Consider the following 22,143-nt stretch of genomic DNA (forward strand, 5'->3'; position numbering starts at 1 on the left):
AGACAGACTCTGTGTTATCGACAGACCTGTTCTTATCGACAGACCTGTTCTTCACATGAAGACGGCTGCTTGCGTTGTCTTATCGACAGACCTGTTCTTCACCTGAAGACGGCTGCTTGCGTTGTGGCCGAAACGTCGTGAGAATTATTTTATTATGTTTTATTTTTATTATTTTTTTATTTCCATTCTACGTGACTTTACCGAAAGAACCAAGAAGATGAATCATTGCAGTCACGAAAGCTTTAAATCGAAATGTTTTATACATGTTATTTAATCTATACGGACTACATTTTCTGGACACGGTAAGGAAGGTGGGTGTTGAGTGGGTCCCTAGGACCCCGTGTACAGAAGCACCGAGGTAGGGACACTGTTTTGGGAAACAGCGCTGCCTGCTGCACAGTTATATCAACCGCCTGGTGACATAAACCTGAATTGATTGTTTTCGTCGGGACTCTCATAGCCGTGCCCGATGGGAGACATAAATTAGGCACAAAACACTAGTTTGCCAAAACAACAACCATACATTACCAACGCATGGAATGGCCTTGGATGGTGTTGATGGAAAACCAACACGCTGTCAGGATTTGCGATGCAATACAACGCCGGCAAACTCCTCACATTAGATTGTGAGCATTCTAGTGTGAGGGGTTTGTTCGATCCTCCCTGCTTCTGTCCACCCAGCAGCATTAATGGGTTCACTGCAATGATATTCTGGGGTTTTTTTCGGTAAAGTCACGTAGGTAAAAAAATTAAAATTAAAATTAGTAAAATGAAAATAAAATAAAAATAAAAAAAATAAAAATCACGACGTTTCGGAGGCAACACAAGCTTCCGTCTTCAGGTGGAACCGTCAAAGCCCGACAGCTGTACTTGATACATCAAGTACAGCTGTCGGGCTGTGATGGAAGTTTGTGTTGCCTTCGAAACGTCGTGATTTTTATTTGTATTTTATTTTCATTTTACTAATTTTAACTTTATTTTTTTTACCTACGTGACTTTAGCGAAAAAAACCCAAGAATATGAATCCTTGTAGTCACAAAAGCTTCAAATCTAGAATCACTGCAATGAGTCTATGAGCAGGTCACTTGGGGTGGGGTGGAGTGGGGGTAACTCCCCACCTCTTCCAAGGCATCTGACCAATATGGAGGAGTAGGCCAACAAAACTCTCTCGAGAGAGGTCATTCCGCCAGCAACGTGCGAGCAAGACATTGCCAGGCTCATCGCCTTTCCATTTCTGTTTCGATAAAATATACTGAGCGAAGATAAACTGAAAGCCTCAGCTCGCTATTACACCCGTACACACGTGGTGATACCACCCCGCCCCCCTCCACCTCGATGCGTGAGTCATCTCCGGACACTCAGATATCCTCCCACATGTATAGACACTCATCCATGGCAGTTCACCAAACATCCCAATGTCGTAGTCCCCCTCCTTTCTCTTAACCGGTTTGGCTTATGTTGACGGTGCGTAGGACGTGCGTCACAGCGTGACGTAACGGGCCCGCATACATCGCCTCAATAAAAATGTATATTTTTAAAATCAACCCTAGTGTAGGATCACAGAGCTCGGGCAATTGCTGGAGTCAGTTCTGGGACACTTTCCCGCATCGTCTGCACTTCCCCGCGCCTCTGCAGGAGGGGGATTCTGCGCGCGTTAAAATTCCACGGCGTTTTCGTGATGCATTATTTTTTAATAATGGCGCTACGCAGAAATTAAGATCGTATGTACGTGTATATATATCAACAAAACGAACGCAAGAGAACGAACGCGCTGCTCACGCGGGTTCACTTGGAGCTTGATGGGCTCCTTCTGGATGATGGTGCGAGACGCCTTGAACTGGGCGTAGCACGTGTAGTCCTCTCGGCTGTCCGACGAAATCACGTTCGCGAAGTACAGGTCGCCGTTGAGCCCCTGCGTCACCCTGCGGTCCTGACGGATGTGGTCGAGCGCTGGTGCAGGACAGAAACGGTCACGTGGCGGTGAGGGGGGTGAGGCATGGGGAGCCATGGACACATGACCGGAGCGCAGCTGTCAGAGAGAAGCATTGCCATTGCAGTTGCATGTGGACAGCTCCTCTTTCTAATTGAATTTTACGTGTAATCTATTTTTCACAACGCCACGTATCCGACCGTCATGTGCGCGTAGGTAGACCCTGTGCAGTGCCAACCGCCATTTTCCCGCGGTGTTATAGAAATCCGACCACTTGCACGTACAGTATTGTGTTCTTAATCTCGCGTAAATTCGCTTGCCGCTAAATGTCCCCTCCGTTATACACCAGGTCCGTGAGTCACTCATTTCACTCTACGGACCCATTTCATAATATTCAGGAAAGCAGAAGTTTTTCTTTGAAAGTAAAGCTTTTCCCTACATTCAAAACATTGTGCACTTTAGCTGTGCCCAGTAAACTATAAGTAATTTTATTAAAGGTCCAAATATCCCTCTGGACTGTTACACGATCATAACCTGTGTATGCCTCTCAGATGTCTGTGTTGTGTATTTGGACTCTCGAATCATAAATGAATATATATAAATGTCCACGTAGCCAACCTTTTCACATATCTGCCACGGTGGCGAGATGTTAACTACCTTGCCTGGCATACAAGAGGTCGTGAGTTCGATCCCGACCCTGACGCTTGTATTATTGGAGTTTGTGTGTTCTCCCCATGGTCGCGTAGATTTTTCTCTGGGTCCTCCGGCTTTTCCCTCCACATTTAGAATCAATGTGCGCTTAGAGTGTTTGTTTGCTTTACATTTCCACATAAATGATAAACCACTTCATTGAAGCCATCATTTGTGGCCATGTCTCTTCTGGAAAAGAGAGGCTCTTGCCTCTGTAAAAAGAATAGTTTATTTTTATTTTTTACTCAACACAGGAAAAGTGTTAGTCCCTGTGTGAATCCTGTTCGTCACGCAGAATGACAGCGGGGCCTTACTGCTCGTCATCCAGTAGATAATGGGAGGCGGCAGTCCGAAGGGTGGATTGCAGGGCAGCACCACGGACCTTCCCTCATCCACCCTCTTCGGCTCCAGGACTTCTTTAGGCCACTTCGGAGTACCTGCAAAAAGGAATGTCTCATTAAAAAAAAAACTGTCCCGCACTTGACAAAAGCATGACCAACGCACACGGGACTCGTGTGCCTGGGTTCTTCAGCTGTACTTCCCCAGGCGATGTGGGGAGGAGGAGGGCAAGTAACACAATTAGCATGCGCTAGTGGACCACGTGGCGCGACAGCATCACACAGTGCAGATTTTACGATGTCACGTGGCGTCGTGACGTCATAACATCTGCACATGTGACCACTGATCTGTATCCGTCGTATCTAGCTCTCTCAACTCCACGTCTGGTTTATCTCTCTTTCATTAACCTGTATCTCTTTGTCGACAGCTCTCTCATGTCTATCTCCTGTCTGTCTCTCTGCCGTGTCTCGGCAAGCCGTATCTCCCAGGAGGCCACTCTGAGGGTCACCCGTTAAAGATCCCTGTCTGTTGCAAGCAACACGCGATCCAACCTGACACATTTTGAACAACTCTCTTTATGACTCAATTGGGAAAACACCATTAAATTTAGAAGAACCCTCCTGAAAAACAGCCTTGAGACTCACTCAGTGAGGGCTTTCCTGGGCAAATAAATGCATTAATGAATGAAAGGAATCGTCCATAATACAGGTTGCTCTCCAACACACCGGTGTGCTGTACTGGTAACGAATTGGCACGTTCTGTTTACGTGACAAACCCTACTAATTGGCTGTGTCGGGTGGTGGCGGGTTTAACGACACATTTATATTTTTAAATCCTTTATATTAAGTTCACTTGCTTGCTTGCTTGCGCGCTTACGATCGTGCAAATCTTTCGGTCGTTTTTTAACCCACTTCCCGTGATCCAATCGAGCTGACATTTTGCACACAGACTCGTTGTGCGTGACAATTTATTTTCGTGAAATTTTTTTTCCATAACTTTACACTTTTTAGGAAAAGAAAATTATATTTAATTGCCAATGGCTTAATGGTGGCAGGCAATCATCTGACCCATAGGTGGCAGTCATCTCAAGCCAGAGGACGAGAGGACTCTAGCCGCCACGCATATAAAGGATTTATAGTGAAAAACTTTGTTTTTACGGGTTCATTTGTTACGCGATTTAACCCAAAACCAAAAAAACCTGTATTATGAGTGATATTGGTCACGAAAGCCTGCGTGTTAAACCGACAGGAATCGCGTTTGAAGTTAAATGTGTCCATTTCTCTCGAGATGTTGTGCACAGCAGCAGATGACTTAATGTGTAAAGATGGACCGGTTGCGGGCACACGAGGTCTCACATGGGCCACCCTTGCAATGCAGCAGACATTCGCACATTTTTCTTAAGATCACCAACACAGAAACGTAAAGGCGCACGTTTCTAACGGGGAAAGCTGAGGATCTCTGCCGAACAAAGCACTTTTTTTGTCTGCGTGCAATATTAACGCCGCTGTCAGCAATGATCAATTCCACCCAGGAAGACGAGTCCACCCCTGGTTTTGCGGAGCGGTGCAGAATGTGGGTAAATGCACACGTGCGTTGAAAATGTAAACATTTCCAAGCACCTCCTTGACTCGCTTCATGACCCTTGAAAATACAAAAGCATCATATTCCTTCATTCTAGATTTGAAGCTTTCGTGACTGCAGGATTCATATTCTTAGGTTTTTTTCGGTAAAGTCACGTAGGTAAAACATTAAAATTAATCATATTCCTATTCATTTACAGTCCTTTCCTATTCCACTGCTGGATGAAGGCCTCCCCACGCCATGTCAATCATAAAGTATTTTTTTTATATACTTCACCATGTTGGTCAGTGCAAGTGAGTGATTGTCGGGTGAGTGCCCAAGATTAGTTCAGACATCACTCTTCACTGATATTAGCCAGGGCCAGGATTCGAATTTGGGTCATTAGATTTGTGATGGGTTCCAGAGACACTTTGTAGAAGTTGTGATGGGCCCTGTCTACCACTGCCGGTAAGCGTGGCACATCTACGGCACTACAGATTCATAGTGCAGAATGCTTACCGATGCACCACCTCATCCGCCCAAATACAAAATAACCCATCTCAAACAAATGTATGATGTTAGCCAGGGCCAGGATTCGAATTTGGGTCATTAGATTCATAGTGCGGAAAGCTTACCAATGCACCATCTCATCCGCCCAAATACAATAGAACCCATCTCAAACAAATGTATGATGTTGGTCAGGGCGAGGATTCGAATTTGGGTCATTAGATTCATAGTGCAGAAAGCTTACCAATGCACCATCTCATTCGCCCAAATACAAAATAACCCATCTCAAACAAATGTATGATGTTAGCCAGGGCGAGGATTCGAATTTGGGTCATTAGATTCATAGTGCAGAAAGCTTACCAAAGCACCATCTCATCCGCCCAAATACAATAGAACCCATCTCAAACAAATGTATGATGTTAGCCAGGGCGAGGATTCGAATTTGGGTCATTAGATTCATAGTGCAGAAAGCTTACCAATGCACCATCTCATCCGCCCAAATACAATAGAACCCATCTAAAAAAATTGTATGATGTTAGCCAGGGCCAGGATTCCAATTTAGGTCATTAGATTCATAGTGCAGAAAGCTTACCAATGCACCATCTCATCCGCCCAAATACAAAAGTAGCCATCTCAAACAAATGTACGATGTTAGCACATGGCCAGGAATCGAACTTGGGTCACTAGGTTCATAGTGCAGAATGCTTACCAATGCACCATCTCATCCGCCCAAATACAAAAGTACCCATCTCAAACAAATGTATGATGTTGGCACATGGCCAGGAGCGAACTTGGGTCACTAGGTTCATAGTGCAGAATGCTTACCAATGCACCACCTCATCCGCCCAAATACAAAATAACCCATCTCAAACAAATGTATGATGTTAGCACATGGCCAGGAATCGAACTTGGGTCACTAGGTTCATAGTGCAGAATGCTTACCAATGCACCACCTCATCCCACCAAATACAAACGTATTCAGCTCAAATAGTGATTGTTCATGCACCACTATTTCTGCCCACACACCGGTAAAACGGGCACAACGCTTACGTAAACTCTACAGTCTTCCAATACAGTTGCATTCAAATGTGAATGGCTTCCCGAGCCAGAGAGACACGTGCACAATCGCTAAAAGGCTTGTCTTTTACATGACCTATAAATGCACTTGTGACATCGTTCTCTAAAAAAAAGCACCATTAGGGCTGCCACATCCAAAAAAATGGAGGTAAAAACCTTTTGACACGTATGCATCCCTCTGTTTTACCTTCACACTGGCTTATTTATAGGATAAACACACACACAGAGGCACTCACTATCTCCGACACACACGCGCGGGTAGAGTCATCGGGAAACACATTACTACAGGGTCACGGGACAAGGCAGGGAGTGCTAATGAGGGCAAATCACCGATTGACGAAAGCACCAAAGCTGAGGATAGATTTCCCGTTTAATAAAAACTATATTAACAAAGGAATAAGACATTTTCAGCCTTTGAAAATTCCACTGCTGGATGAAGGCATCCCATGCCGTGTGGCCATGGGGGTTGTTCGACCGCACTGAACCTCACTGGGTCAGTGCGGGTCGGTGACCGGTTCAGATATCGTTGACGTTAGCCGTGGGTGGGAATCGAACTCTGTTGCAGTGGCTTCATAGGTGCAGTGCGTGAATCACCGCGCTACTGCTTTGGCCGATTATACTATCGTCATTATTTAGAATGTACTCGATCATATTACACTTCATGCCAATGCATTTCATTTCGTAATACAAGTTTAAATTTTTTAGAATGTAGGCATACCTTACGTATATATAATCAACGATTTGCCGCTTTCGAAAATCGCGCGTTTAAAAGTCACAGCGCAGACACGGCGTCGGTAAACAGGCTTGGACTGGCAGGCGGGTGAGGTTTACCTTGCAGGACATGGTGCATGACACCCTCAATCGCTGTCCGGGAATCAAGTGAAAAAAAAGCGAGCGGAAAGACAATAAAAGAAATGTAAAAAACCAAAAAATGTAATCCGCGTGAAATGATTTATCAAGTGAGAATGTTCTGGGCTGCATGCTAATAAGCAATTCGAGTGATGAGAGCGATATTTATTTGAAAACTCACCTTTTTAATCTGGCCTTTAGCTCCACTAGTTCTGCCCGTTTAACCTGCAGGTTCTGATAATTCCCTGATTTCCATACACAGCGCATTGGGTTCTACGGATGAAATGTGTCTTACAATTGTAAATTATTATCGTTATTAATGTCTTATCACATTGCCTCTTTGCAAGGTAAGAGTAACTCAAGCAAGGTTTTTGTTTTTTTTCATTCATAGATTAATATCATTTTTGTTCATCTCAAAAGGACGACGTTTTTACCGTTGATTTCAATTAATATGCGGTACCAATTTATTTAGTGAGCCGATTGGCAGGTCGGACATGGTGGGGTAAAGTGTGACTATTTGTGTCCAGCGTGGAAGCGTAGGCCACGTGACGTCTTGTGGGGAAATCTGCAGTTCACTTCAGTGGCGTGAGCTGGCAATTGCAGGGCTGCACCTTTAGCCTTTTACTATAAACTTAATACAAATAGGGTATTGCCAAGTACCGTGATTTACTCTCTGACAAGTTACGATAAGGATATTTTAAGACGATTTAGTTATTTCCCTCGATTGACATTATCTGCAACTTTTTTGGAATCCCGTTAATACATTTTTGGCCAAGTTGATAATCAATTTTAAGTGCAATTCTGCGGATACTGCTGTGGGTCTGTACATCATTTATTGACGGATTTATTAAAGAGCCACACTGCTTTTGCTATGTTCAAAAATCCCTGCAGTGGCCTTGAACACAAAATTAACTACATCTACAAAATAATCAATATATATTTTTTCCAAATGTCAGCTGCATTTGACAGCCCAATAGAAATATTTAAAAGTGATGTAAAAAAATCGATAATCAATAAATAGTGCACCTCCATAAAAATGCAATGATACGGATAGCATTAACAACAGAAAATAAGTTTGGATTACTAAGCAAAACATTCTCTAAAATGTAATTGTCCTTCGACCTGAATTTTACGTATTTCAAAAGTAAGAGTTACATTTAAAATGTTATTAAAATAATATAATGAGTTTTAAGGAGATACTATTCGGGTTAGGCTTTCATGATTCTGACTAAAGGTCAGTCTTTTGCAGAGACTCATTAAGCAAGATAATAGCTTTTGCAATCAAAGGCAATTCATCTAAATGACATCACCCCATTCCAACGCGAGACACAGCCATTAAAACAAGAGCAATGGAAAGGCAACAAAAAAACAACACATGGAGAGCTTGGATATTAGGACCACAGTGATACATTGATGGACGCCTCGAGAAATACTTATTAACTTTGTGAGTGATATAACCACACAGAGGTATGTATGGTAGAGTCAACTGCTGTTACGGAGCAGCTGTTCAGGTCTACGCAACACATCAGGGAGTGCTGTGTCCATTGTATTAAAGATCCTAATGTTTACCCACTTTGCCAGGTACACATCTAAGGCTGAGTCAACCTAGGGGAGGCTCAGGACAAATTCAGATACCACTTGCCAATGATGTTGTTATACATGCCTAAGAATCGAACTTGGGTTGCTCAGATTGTGTCACATGCACAAAGACAAAGACCCCCCGTATAGCCTTAATAGACTGCTGGGGCAAGTGCTGTTAGCGAGCACCTATGAAGGCTGGCACGGCACACGAGGGGGTGAATGGCCAGCACCACGCGCGACCGCCTTTGTCTCCCAAGTGGTGATGTTTACACACGGCACCAGGTCCTCATTTGACACTGAGTCGACTTAGGTGAGGCCCACGACCAGCTCAGATAAATCGTCACTGGTTTTGGTAGTGAGCGGGAATCGAATTCTGGTCGCCGGGTTCGTAGCGTAACACGCTAACTATTACGCTACCGCTCCCAACGCACGCACATGTGAGCATTCAGACACACACTGCGTAGTGTTTTTTTTTGCCCCAATCACTTTACATTCCAATTTAGCTCATCAGTGTCATGTCAATGACACGTACTTGTCAACCCCTTATCAGTGACTACCTTATTGCAGACCAATTCAGACATCACCCCGTGCCGTAAAAAATCTCAACGTTCATCCAACAGTCTCAACACGAACAAATGGACAAAAAACATTTCTTGCCGGTATTAAAACGGCTGTACGCCGCCGTATGGACCTGCAAGCTCAATTCCCCTGTACAAGAATACGGGCTAAACCATGTGGGTTGACAGCTACGATGAGATGAAGACACATTTTCATTGGGGTGAAACTCTCACAGAGAACAGTGGCAATCACCCCGCGCTCGCGAACGCACGATGGAAACCAATGTCACATCCGTGCGTCCCGAGATCTCTTACAACAACCGACCGATCGACCGAGCAACCAGCGAGCCAGCGAGCGACGATCGTCGAGGGACGTACTGGCCAGGCGGAGACGAATCTTTTCAGAGAGCGCCTTGCCTACGGCGTTCGAGACGATGCACTGGTAGTCGCCCTCGTACTTCTTGTTGAGGACGCCGTTCGACTTTTGCACCTTGAACGAGCCCGAGTTGTTGTTGGTCAGCGCGATGTTGGGGTCGAGGCTCGGGTCAAAGTGCTCCCCGTCCTTAGTCCAGGTGAAGCTGGGGAGAGCACGTGCCCATTCCATGCATGAGTGGATTATTTATAATGGCACGTGCGGTCAGGGGAGGCAGAGCCCTCACCTGTCATACTACAACGAGAATAGCTGTTACGAAAAGTAAAAAAAAAATACATCATTAGACCTCCTTTGCCAGTACCAAAATATAATAATAGGGTTTTCCCCCTTTTTTCTGGCAACAAAACTGAAACATTTTTAACGAGGATTCATGTCTGCATTAACCACAATATGCCACGATGCTCACCTCGAGCCCTCATTACATTGATAGTGGCATTGTCTTTGAGCTGCACGCTTTTTGGCGTCCTCTGGTCGAGCACTAATTGGGTCGAGGCTCAAAAGAAAGCCGTCCCTTGGTGTGGACCAATCAGTTTCAAGGACAATGCATATACTTAGGCTTTTTTCGGTAAAGTCAAACGCTATCCTTTCGACAGACCTGTTCTTCACTTGAGGACGGCTGCTTGCGTTGTGGCCGAAACGTCGTGAGAATTATTTTGTTTTATTTTTATTATTTTATTATTTCCCTTCTACGTGACTTTACCGAAAGAACCAAGAAGATGAAAGTCATGTAGGTAAAAAATTAAAATAAAATGAATGCATATATTATCATAGTGTGTTTTTTGTTTGCATTTTGACTGCAAGTATTGTGGCTAATGCAGACATGAATCCTCGTAAAAAAGGTTTCAGTTTTGTTGCCAGAAAAAAGGGGGAAAACCCTATTATTATATTTTGGTACTGGCAAAGGAGGTCTAATGTTGTAGAGCTACTACTGTATTTTGGTTCTATCGGTAAAGTCACGTAGATAGAAAAATACAAATAAAATTAAAAATTTAAACCACTAATGTAAACTGTAGCCTGGTTCTTAATCGCAGTGAGTGTACTGCCAGTCAATAATGTAGACTGTAGCCAGGTTATTAATCGCAGTGAGTATACTGCCAGTCAATAATGTAGACTGTAGCCAGGTTATTAATCGCAGTGAGTGTACTGCCAGTCAATAACGTAGACTGTAGCCTGGTAGTGTCTCATTCTTCACCTGAAGACGGCTGCTTGCGTTGTAGCCGAAACGTCGTGAGAATTATTTTATTATGTTTTATTTTTATTATTTTATTACTTCCCTTCTACGTGACTTTACCGAAAGAACCAAGAAGATGAATCCCTGCAGTCACGAAAGCTTTAAATCGAAATGTAGCCTGGTTATTAACTGCTGTAACAGTTACTGCTGTAATAGCTACTGGCGTAATCGTTACTACTATAAAAGCTACTGCTGTAATAGCTACAGCTTTAAACAACTACCGCTATAGCAGCTGCCGCTGGAATCGACGGCCACGCTCAAGCCATCCGCCTCCTGTGCGCATGCGCGACCATGGGCCGTGTGTGCAGGTCGCACCTGGGGGCAGGGTTCCCCTTGGCCTCGCAGTCGATGTGGATGTCGTCCGTGGGATCGACAAAGTAGACCTTGGGCGGCTGCTTCGTGATCGTGGGCGGTTGTTCGACTACGGGGTCATACAGCAGGAGGGGTAGGGGTGCGTTTGTCCACATTTCACTGGAGACTAGCAAGCGACCGGATTTTGTGGCTTGATGGGAGCCGTGGTGACGTTGTTTATTGGGTCAGAATTGATCATTGTACGTGGCCATGACATTGGGAAATCGGTGGCTGTATTTAGCCACAACTGCAGTGCTGTAGTCGTGCTTTTTTAATGCACACGGAGTAATGGCCGTACGAGCACAATCAATAGTCGTTAGGGTTATGAATATCTTTTATTATTTATATTGTTCTGCTTGACTTTTTTACGACGTTCAGATAAACAACGCCTTTGTCCTAGGTAAAAAAAAATTGGGGATATTTCCGTCACGGTAATGTTTTTGTTTTACGCATTTCCAAACTCTCTTCCCATGCCTCTTCATGTTTCAGTTGAGAACATGGAATAGGTTTTTTTGGTTTTTCTGAATACAATTTGGGATAATGTAATCCCGACCGTCGTCGGTGAGGTCAAAGGTGACCCAAGCGGTGTTTGGGAAACGCTTCACCAAGGCTTGAGGCCACTCATGTTAAATCCAGCCCTTGTTCGTTTGGGTAAATTTGATAAGGTCCAAAGTGAGCTGGCTTGTGGAGTACACATTTTTACTAGTCTGTAGGTCACTCGTACACGATATCACTTTTGTTCAAACTTGAAGAGGTTAATTGTGACCGGGTAGCAGATGACAAGGCCTACTACATACACTCCAGGTCACTCGTGCCAGGAAGTTTTACGAAGGTTTGATGTAAAAAAAAACTATTTACTCCATCCGTAAATCTTTTTTTAATGGCTTGTAGGATAAAGTAAGACGAACAACATTTTATATCAGTATTATTGTATGGCTTTTTCCAAACAGTAATTTTTTTTTATGTTGTGGGCTTACTCTCCAACACACCGGTTAGTGCTGTACTAGTAACAAATTGGCACGTTCTGTTTACGTGACAAACCTCACTAATTGGCTGTGTCGGGTGGTGGAGGGTTTAGCGACGTATTTATATATTTACGCGATCTAACCAAAAAAATATACATCATGGATAATTAACAAAAATGCTACGATTACATTTTGGCAATCTATAACATTTTCTTGGTTCTTTCGGTAAAGTCACGTAGGATGGAAATAATAAAATAATTATTATAAAACAAAATAAAATAATTATTATAAATCATAATAAAATAAAAGAATTATTAGAAAACATAAATATTTTTTTTATTTCCATTCTACGTGATTTTACCGAAAGAACCAAGAAGATGAATCCCTGCAGTCACGAAAGATTTAAATCGAAATATCTATTACATTGTCTATGGATGGCAAATGGGATATGGACTTCAACACCAATTTAATTTCCGTTCGAAGAGATGTTGATAATCGTTCTAGCCGCAAGTTCAACGACGTACAACTGCACAACACAAATGTCTATCTATGATCAAACACGTATGGCGATTCAAACGCATGCGTACACACTGCGGCAACATGCAAGTCATGCGGAACAATGAAGCATATATTAAACGTGCAAGGCACTTACCACCTTCAAGAAATTTGGCTACAAAATGCAAGACATACGTCAATAAAAGGTTAGCGTTACTTGTTAAAGTTCATTGATTAAGTGTCACATACTTAGTGGTTGCTTGCCCCTCCCCCCGTGTGAGGACACTTGCAAGAGAAGAGCCACACTGAAATAAATGCGTTACCAAGTTGCGATGATCTCACGCTGTTCATTTTTTCCCCAGTATTGTCCCGACTTTAGTATCCGCTGTAACGTCAGTGGACGCAGCATCCATTCAGATGTCACACAGAGCCATGGATCGCCCCATGTTAGTGAATTTGCCCGCGGAATGAGTTATCCAAGCACCCACTTGTGAGCTACAATCAAGGTGAGTTCTGCAATCTTTATCACACGCTCGCCTGGAATGCAGGAGGCCGTGGGTTCGATCCCGACCCTGACGCCTGTATATCTGGAGTTTGCGATGTTAACTACCTCGCCTGGTATGCAGGAGGCCGTGGGTCCGATCCTGAACCTGATGCCCTTATGTTTGGAGTTAGCCATGTAAACTACTTCGCCTGGTATGCAGGAGGCCGTGGGTCCGATCCCGACCCTGACGCCTGTATATTTGGAGTTTGAGATGTTAACTACCTCGCCTGGTATGCAGGAGGCCGTGGGTCCGATCCCGACCCTGATGTCTGCTGTATATTTGGAGTTTGCATGTCTCTCTCCCTGTGATCACGTAGATTTTTCTCCGGGCCTCCAGTTTTCCACATTTAGAAACATGCGATTAGATTATTTGGCTGCAATACATTTCCGCATGATAAGTCACTTAATTGAGCTATCATTTGTGAAAAAGAGCTATATAGCTCAGTGGGCCTTACCTAATAAACGATAAAATTGTTAAGTAATAGTAGTAGGTTCGTCGCATATCAAAGTAGTACCGTATATCTTATTTTATAGTTATCCAGCTATCACTCTTCGAGCTAGAATTTCACTAAATTCAGTTTATTACCTTAATTGAAGTGTGCGGTCATCGATGACAAGTCTCGGACAATCAACTCAACTCTCTTGAGAACCCAGGTTAATCACAGGTGGCTGAAACTCGAATTTAAAGCCAGTCCATAGATCGAGACCAATTCATGTAATTTACTTGCTGATACCACCTGATATAGCAAAGCTTGAGTTGTTCCAAGAGCTTCAAATCGCGAATAAAAGTGAATTGTGGAGTAAACGTTTCTTATCGAAGACATTATCACATCATCCGATGTTACTTGCCATATACAGAAACTGGCATCAGTAAACATTTACCACTTCTAGTGCGGGAGCAAATATCTGCTCTGGCCCGTGGACGTGGCGCCAGCTGAACATTTCGACCATTGAGCCACTGGGCCACCTGCAGGCTTGGAACCACATAATGCTTCCTGGGTTGGTGACAGTTCCGTAGGGCCGACTTTGGGCGTGCCGCGTCCCCTTACGGCAGAGGATCAGCAATCTGCGGCTCTGCAGCCCCGTGCGGCACCTTTAAGGGGCTGCTCCGTGGCGTTTGCTAATTATAATGCGGTGGATACGAGGCGTTGGCCCTCAACAAATATTGAGGGCCTCAATAATTTTTGAGGGCCAAAGTCTCAATAATTTTTGAGGCTCTCAAAAAATATTGAGGGCCTCAATAATTATTGAGGGCCAACGTGTCAATAATTATCGAGGGCCAACATCTCAATAATTATTGAGGGCCTCAAAAAATATTGAGGGCCTCAATAATTATCGAGGGCCAACCTGTCAATAATTTTGAGGCCCTCAAAAAATATTGAGGGCCTCAATAATTATTGAGGCCCTCAATAATTTTTGAGGCCCTCAAAAATTATTGAGGGCCTCAATAATTTTTTTTTTTTTGAGGGCCTCAAAAATTATTTTTATAATTTTTGAGGCCCTCAAAAATAATTTTTGAGGCCCTCAAAAATAATTTTTGAGGCCCTCAAAAATAATTTTTGAGGCCCTCAAAAATTATTGAGGGCCTCAATAATTATTGAGGGCCTCAATAACTATCGAGGGCCAACGCCTCGTATCCACCGCATTGCATTGAGGCTCTTGAAATATTTGGGGGTTTTGTTGCTGTTGTTTTACCGAATTCGAGAAAAAAAAATGCCTCTTGTTATTTTGGTGGCCGATCGCTGCCCCGCGGGAGAGCAAGTGGCTGGCGTGCGCGCGTTCTTACTCTGTAGGGGGATGTCCTGCGACAGGGACGTCACGACGCCGACGCACAGTATCGCCAGGGCCCTCAGAAGGGCGCACGGAGGTTTCCGCGGCAACATTTCTCCCGGTCGTCAGCAAAGCTGCGGACACGTAAGACGGCAGAGGGAGTGTGACGGGGCGATGGGCCCGGGCGAGGCGGGGAGGGAGATCGGGACGTATCCTCGCTCAATCTCGCTGGGTTCTCAGCAATCGCTGTCTGGTGGGGAGGGGAAGGGGAAGAAGACGAGCAGAAAAATAAAAAGATAATAATGGATGGAGATGAAGGACACGCAATTCGGAGTATAAATCCCTAATGGATAATAATAATAAAAATAAGCAAGGAAATAAATAACTGCAACAGAGGAAATGGATGGTTTTTTTTTCTTTTATGCCTACTTATTTACAGCGCTGTATAAAGCATCACTAAGTACATCTGTGTCTTGCCTTGTATTGTCCATGCGAGCTGTTGGGCTGCAACAACCCTCATAGCTGTTTACTTATTCAAAATGAGCTTGGCACTGGGGCTCATGAATTTATTACAAATTGCGTAAATGCGGCAAATGTTCACCTTTGAAGCGTGCAACAGCAGCAATGAATAAAATAAAAACCTGCAGCCCGATTGACCCTCGTGAAAATTGTTTCCTTGACAAATACAAGGATTTACAAACAACATTAACGGAAACGACTTCCAGGGAAATAAATCATTTTACCGACGATCACATTGCAGGACAGAGTTACTATTTAACTCACTTTGCCGTGCACACAAATGATACAAATCTGGAGATAACACAAGACGAAGGTTTAGACTGGCGTGGTTCATAATCTTCAATACTTCAACAGACAACCCCCCCCCCCCCAAGACAACACCCCCGAAACAAACAGCATTTCAAATCCGTCGAAAAAAATGCACAATCGTTGCACCGCTGTGATACGACGCGAAATCACCATTCGCACGCGGATTCCCGCAAGAGTCAAACAACAGCAGCAGCAGCCACGACTCACCTTGGCAGAACGAGAAATCTCCGTTGCCGCACGCACACAGACACACAGACACAGCAGTGGGACCAGATGGCAGCAGCAAGCAACGAGGCGCGTATTGCAGAAGCCGTCTTTCAGAGGCGTATTCACCACCCCACCCACAACACGCCAGGCGGGACAACGCCCACGGTGACCGTGCCGGCGAAACGCGGCGCGGAGTCCGATCGAGGGGGTGCCCAGCTCCAGCCAGACGCCACCGCCGTAGCCAACGGCGATTGCTGCAACCTGGCAGAGGCCCAGCTTAGCGCACTCTAAGAGATTAGCGCTGGGCCCGCTGCTTGGCTCGCGCGAGTCACCGCGGCGAAATTAACTTTGGCACGAGGACAAACGCGTCCCCGTTCGAGTGCGCGCGGAGCGGATGAACTGTGGCTGGCTCGGTGGGTGGAGGGGGAGGTTGGGATTTGGATGGGCGGGACGTGTGGTTTGGACGGCGGCGGCACGGCAGCGCGGATATGTGTTTGTTCTGTTACAATCGGTGCCGGATTAAGCAAGTGCCGGAGCCTGTTGAATATGGTATAAAGGGGCCCTACATAAGAAAAACACATACACGTGAAAAAAGTGTACTTGCATAGTAAAGTAATTGTATGTTTTCATTGGCTATACAGCCAGATAATACGACAAATCGCTAACCTTAAACGCCCAGTCGTTCATAAAAGTTGAAGGCAGTATAGTACTATAGTAATAGAGCAAGTGCAGAATGACCGAACCGGAATTGATAGCTTGAAAGCATTTAGCGCGGGGCCCTTGAAAGTGCGGGGGGCCGTAGCTACTACTTATGTAGCTACTACTTATGTAGCTACTACACATGTAGCTACTTTTGCTACTAGGATAATCCGGCACTGGTCACAATGCCGATCGATGCGTGGAGTTGCAATGCGTTCGATCGACGGACGGATCGCAAGCCGACCGGCGTCGCGGACCATCGCATCCGACGTGTGATACAACTGCCGGATGTCCTAGCCCTCGTTGGCTTAGTAGTTTTCGTGAAGGATGAGGCGTGCCGCCGTGATGGAAGAGTCAACACGCTGAACTTGCAATCTTGCTTCATCGCGAGGTCGCCGGTTTGATGCGATGCCCTGGGCGTGGCAGCTGAAACAGTCGTGCACGTTTCTTAAATACCCCCCCCCCTCCCCCCGTCGCTTTTGTACACTCAACATGGTTATGCCACAGCTATAAAACAATATCTTCCAACTTCTGGCACACGTGGAAGAGCAGGCCAAATACCCACTGAAGAGGCTTTCTAGTGGAGGCCCTTCAGCCAGCATCCGACTCCCATTGCAGGTGCAGTCACGATGCATATACGCGGCGTTTGCTTCAAAGTGGACCTTAAAGATCCCGTGACATCACTCGCAAGAGTAAGCCATTGTGTGCTCGCATCATGGTTCCAATTTGTCAAAGAATGAGACAAATTATACCGACAAATCACTCGGTTTGAATGAAAAAACAACAACTTGGCAGGACCCTCCTGAAAGAGTCACGAGACTCATCGAGACTTTCGTAGGTAAATAATAATCATCATAGCAGGTCGTAGGTGAATAATAATCATCATAGCAGTTGGATGAGTAAGCAATAGAAGGGCTGCACCTTTACCCTGAATGACGAATGATAAATTGAATGTTTTTTTTACTTAAATTTTTTCATTTTATGGAATACCCACCATAGCTTTGAAGAAGATGAATTTGAAACGTTCATAGCAACAGCGGTGCTGTGCTATGAATCGGCTTTTGGGAAAATAATTAATTTACGTCCTGCCACTCAGGCGATACAACCATTACTCCAGTCCGCTTTTATTCAATTGCCCCGTGCGCCAAAAAATAATCCCGATGTGAGATAGGAACAGCCACTTTAAGATACACGCTTTTGAGTCACAGTTATGCTACATAACAGACCTGTTCTTCACCTGAGGACGGCTGCTTGCGTTGTGGCCAAAACGTCGTGAGAATTATTTTATTATGTTTTATTTGTATTATTTTAGTATTTCCCTTCTACGTGACTTTACCGAAAGAACCAAGAAGATGAATCCCTGCAGTCACGAAAGCTTTAAATCGAAATTTAATTATGCTACATGTTCGGTTTAATATAATATCTGAGTCGGTGTTCTAAAGGTGATTAAGGAAGCTGAACAAAATTTCCGTGCAAAGACGACAATTCCGATAAATTCCCACCGTATATTCACTTAAGCACATAATTACTCGGAGCAACAAACCATTACTGTGAGTTAGTCCGTTCGTTTATACTGGTAGGAACCTCCTGGTTACACCAGCCCACAGGGGATTATTGTGTCCGTCCGTCGTGCAGGGAGGGGCTGGGTGGGGAGAGAGGGGCTGGGTGGGGTGGGGATTGGCTGGGGGGGGAGGGTGGGGCTGGGTGGGGAGGGGAAGGTGGGGAGGGGCTGGGTAGGGAGCGTGGGGAGGGGCTGGGTGGGGAGGGGCTGGGTGGGGGGTGGGAGGGGTGGGGCAAGGTGGGGAGGGGAGGGGCTGGTCACCCCGTGGTGCCCTTATAAAACTCAACGTTTAACCTACTCACGCCGGCTTGTGCCCGCCCTCACAGTCGGGCATATTGGCGGAATACACCACGCCGCCGTTGACCCTGCAGGCCATTGACCGAGCAACCCAACGTTCCTACCAGCTTCCTTCCGCAGGAATGTGTTCCCAAGTAAATGTCAAATGTGCACAGCAAAAATATGTGGATGAAATTAATTTCTAAAAATGCATCGAAGACTTTGGTACTGACTAAGAACATGGAAGCAAAGCTCGAAACTGCACAAAAAGAAGCAATGCCACGTATACGTGCCAGGAATTACACTCAGATTCAGACCTACAAATCAGAGGCATCACATTGTTTATCAATGTAAACTCAAACTGAACTATGTTTTTTTTTTACCAGGTCAGGCCCGAATGAGCTATATGGTTATTCTTCAGAAGTGAACGTGGCCACAAATGATAGCTCAACAAAGTGGCTTATCGTGTGGAAATTTATAGCAGCCAAATGCTCTAAACGCACGTTGAGTCTCATTGTGAAGGGGGAAACTGGAGGACCTTGGAGAAAATTCCACGCGACCACGGGAAGAGAGACACGCTAACTCCAAATACACAGCAGGCATCAGGGTCGGGATCGAACCCACGACCTCCTGCATACCAGGCGAGGTAGTTAACATCTCGCCACTGCGGCTCGAAGCGATGGTGGCTGGATGGACGCGACCGGTGCTGGAACGGCGCCCCAAACTCGATATAGAGGACGACCACTGCGGAGGTGGAGCGAGAAAATTGTCCGACGTGCGTGACATGGACCTGTGGCACTGAAGGGCCATCAAAAGGGATGGCAACAGAGGCTTTCGTACTTCAGGGAATAGACCACGGGGGGTGGCAATCTGTGGCTACAGGAGCCGCATGCGGTGGCTCCTTGATGGAACGCTTCGTGACGTTATTTTTGTTTTGTTTAAGGACCACAGTCTCGAATTAACCAAATGCATTGCAGCTCTTGAAATATTGAGGTTGATTTTTGTGACAGAATTCGGAAAAATAATGTGTCTTGTTGTTCTTCTTAGGCTCATTCGGTAAAGTCACGTAGAAGGGAAATAATAAAATAATAAAAATAAAACATAAAATAATTCTCACGACGTTTCGGCCACAACGCAAGCAGCCGTCCTCAGGTGAAGAACAGGTCTGACGCTGTCTTCCCGACAGACCTGTTTTTCACCCGAGGACGACTGCTTTCGTTGTGGCCGAAACGTCGTGAGAATTATTTTATCATGTTTTATTTTTATTATTTGATTATTACCCTTCTATGTGACTTTACCGAAAGAACCAAGAAGATGAATCCCTGCAGTCACGAAAGCTTTAAATCGAAATGTCTTGTTGTTGTTTTGCTGACCGACTCTTGGAATAGACCATGGTTAATGGTGACAACGGCGAGATAAAAATGGATGGCGTGAGAAAAAATAAACGCAACATTCCCGTTGACCTTATAGAAATACACGCACACCTCCACGCTCGCTGTGCCTACTGGATGAGGCAGCGAGACCAATCCCCAACCCGCCAGCCCCTCTCTCCTTTGAACTCAGGCGCACTGCGTCTGGGGCTAGGGAGTTTCTGTACCCCATGGGCGCGTCACGGTTTGTGCTCTGAACCGGGCTCCTGTTGAAATATAAATAAATATAAATGTATAAATATAGCTTTATATAAATGAAAATATAAAATAAAAATATAAACAGTTGAAGAAAAAAACATAACATTTTCGTTGACCTACAAAAAACAATGAAACCGTGTAGAGTCTCTGCAATCCTAGCACCTCGTCGCAGTTTCCTAAGAGGGCAGCCCCCACAACTAAGGCTGCCCCGATCGCAGAGTTCACTTTGTTCAGCGGGAGGAAAATAATTGCATTTTGAAAGGCGAAGGGGGAGACTTTTTCGACAAAAAAGACCACATCGTACAACAGCGACTGTGATTCAGAATCTTTGAAGCCCACTGAAATGTAAATACGAGATTCAGAGAGCAGGTCTCGCACAAAAGAACAACAACCGAATGGACCCAGACATCAATATTACCGATTCTTCATCTCGAGTGCACCAGCCCTGCGTAGAGAGCTCTCGGCTGAGTGAATCTCTCTCACCATCTCTTGTTCAAGCCCGCCAAGTAAAACATCGACTCTCAGTTCAAAGTCAAAGATTGAGATTTCTACTCCGAGGACAAGGTGGGACACACACAAACGTGGCCAATTTGTCCCACTAGTCATTGGTCATTGGCTTCCGGTTGCCGAACGAATACATGATGAGGTCGCACTAATTATACACAGAGTGCTCGCCGCAAGTAAACCACAACACTTCGTCATGGAGCATAAACCATCACAGGAACTCTGATCATCCTCGCAGCAAGCGGGTTTTGGCGAGCCGTCGCGCAAAGACGCTCGCCGCATCGCGCGCTTTCAAATGCGCTTCTGCGGCCGTCTGGAACGCTCTTCCGTCCGATATTAGGAAGCCACTGGAGCTACGCACTTGTAAATCTAGATTGAGCTCTCGGCTGACTGAATCTCTCTCACCATCTCTTGTGAATCTAAATTGAAAACTAATTTCTTTCGAACTGCTTTTTTTGCGATGTTTTCTTACATCTCCCCACACTCCGATTAGCCCGGCCCGCTACATACGTGTATGTGCAGAAGAAGTTCAACATATATACAAACCTCCATACGTTGCGAAGTCATTTTTGTTTATTGGCAGCTAAGAGGCAACAAATATAACTGTCGATTTGCTTTTCCTATTTAAGGCAAACTGATCATACGTTTCTATGCGATGCTTTCAGACTTTGCGAATCGTTTCCTACGGCTCGCTTCTTAATCCCGATCGGGTAGCTCAGCGGTGGACTGGATCACAATCGGAATATTGACGAGTTCAAACTCCTGGTTGAGAGTTGACTTGGCCCATCGGCCCTCTGCAGTCGATAAATTAAGTAACCGCTTTGTGGGGAAGTCAACAGTCGTCGTCCACTGGATAGACTTACCCCTGCCATCGGGATGGACGTTTGTGAAAGAGCTTAATCGATTATCAGATTCCTTCAGTATAAATAAATATTCTGATTCTGAATGGTATTACTACCACTGAGTATAAAGGAGATTAACACCACCTCAATTCTCATTTGAGCAGAAAATCACTTTGGCTGTTTTGCTTGTTTACCCAAGACTGTAATTGGAATGTGAATTACTTCAGCCAGGCATTACTTCTCAATCGTATCCAAACAAATGTGTAGCTTTGCAACCAACTCATGTCCCAATGTATTAATTTAAAGTCAACACCACTTTAATATTCTCAGAGCCAGCCTATTCACACGTGCATATATTCAGAATTGCACTGACAGATAATCCATTTAACAGAACGCTCGAATCACGTGCACTTTAAAGTCACGGTGCTTGAAGGACATTTTCTTTTTAAAACTTTAGCACTTAATTAAAACACAATCTTTAATTGACGCTTTAAAAACCAGCATTTCTACAACATGCCTGATGAACCAATAAGTACAGCGGCACGTGCACCCATGACATGTCAAATTGCTGCAGACATTACGTTTTGTTATTTCACTGCATTACTTCTTACGGGATCATTAAAGGCCCTTATCTCCTATTATTAAGCGTAGAGTCACCTTGACCGCTCCATGTATTGGTGTGAGCACCTCATTTATGGAATAATCGAGTGCTAGTCCGG

General features: G+C 44.8%; 1 protein-coding gene across 1 annotated transcript in view; it reads right to left on the reverse strand.

Annotated features, from left to right (window-relative positions):
- Nucleotides 1–22,143, reverse strand: part of LOC133356607 (neuronal cell adhesion molecule-like) — a 116,003-nt gene that overhangs the window by 47,845 nt on the left and 46,015 nt on the right. The window contains 6 exon segments of the mRNA XM_061574232.1: nt 1,780–1,950; nt 2,935–3,057; nt 9,469–9,668; nt 11,070–11,175; nt 12,723–12,740; nt 14,896–15,125. Coding sequence (XP_061430216.1) covers nt 1,780–1,950; nt 2,935–3,057; nt 9,469–9,668; nt 11,070–11,175; nt 12,723–12,740; nt 14,896–14,992 — 715 coding nt within the window. The 5' untranslated portion in view covers nt 14,993–15,125.

The sequence above is a fragment of the Lethenteron reissneri genome, chromosome 54 (genome assembly GCF_015708825.2).
Source record: "Lethenteron reissneri isolate LAM-NWPU_2019-01 chromosome 54, ASM1570882v1, whole genome shotgun sequence".
NCBI lineage: Eukaryota > Metazoa > Chordata > Hyperoartia > Petromyzontiformes > Petromyzontidae > Lethenteron > Lethenteron reissneri.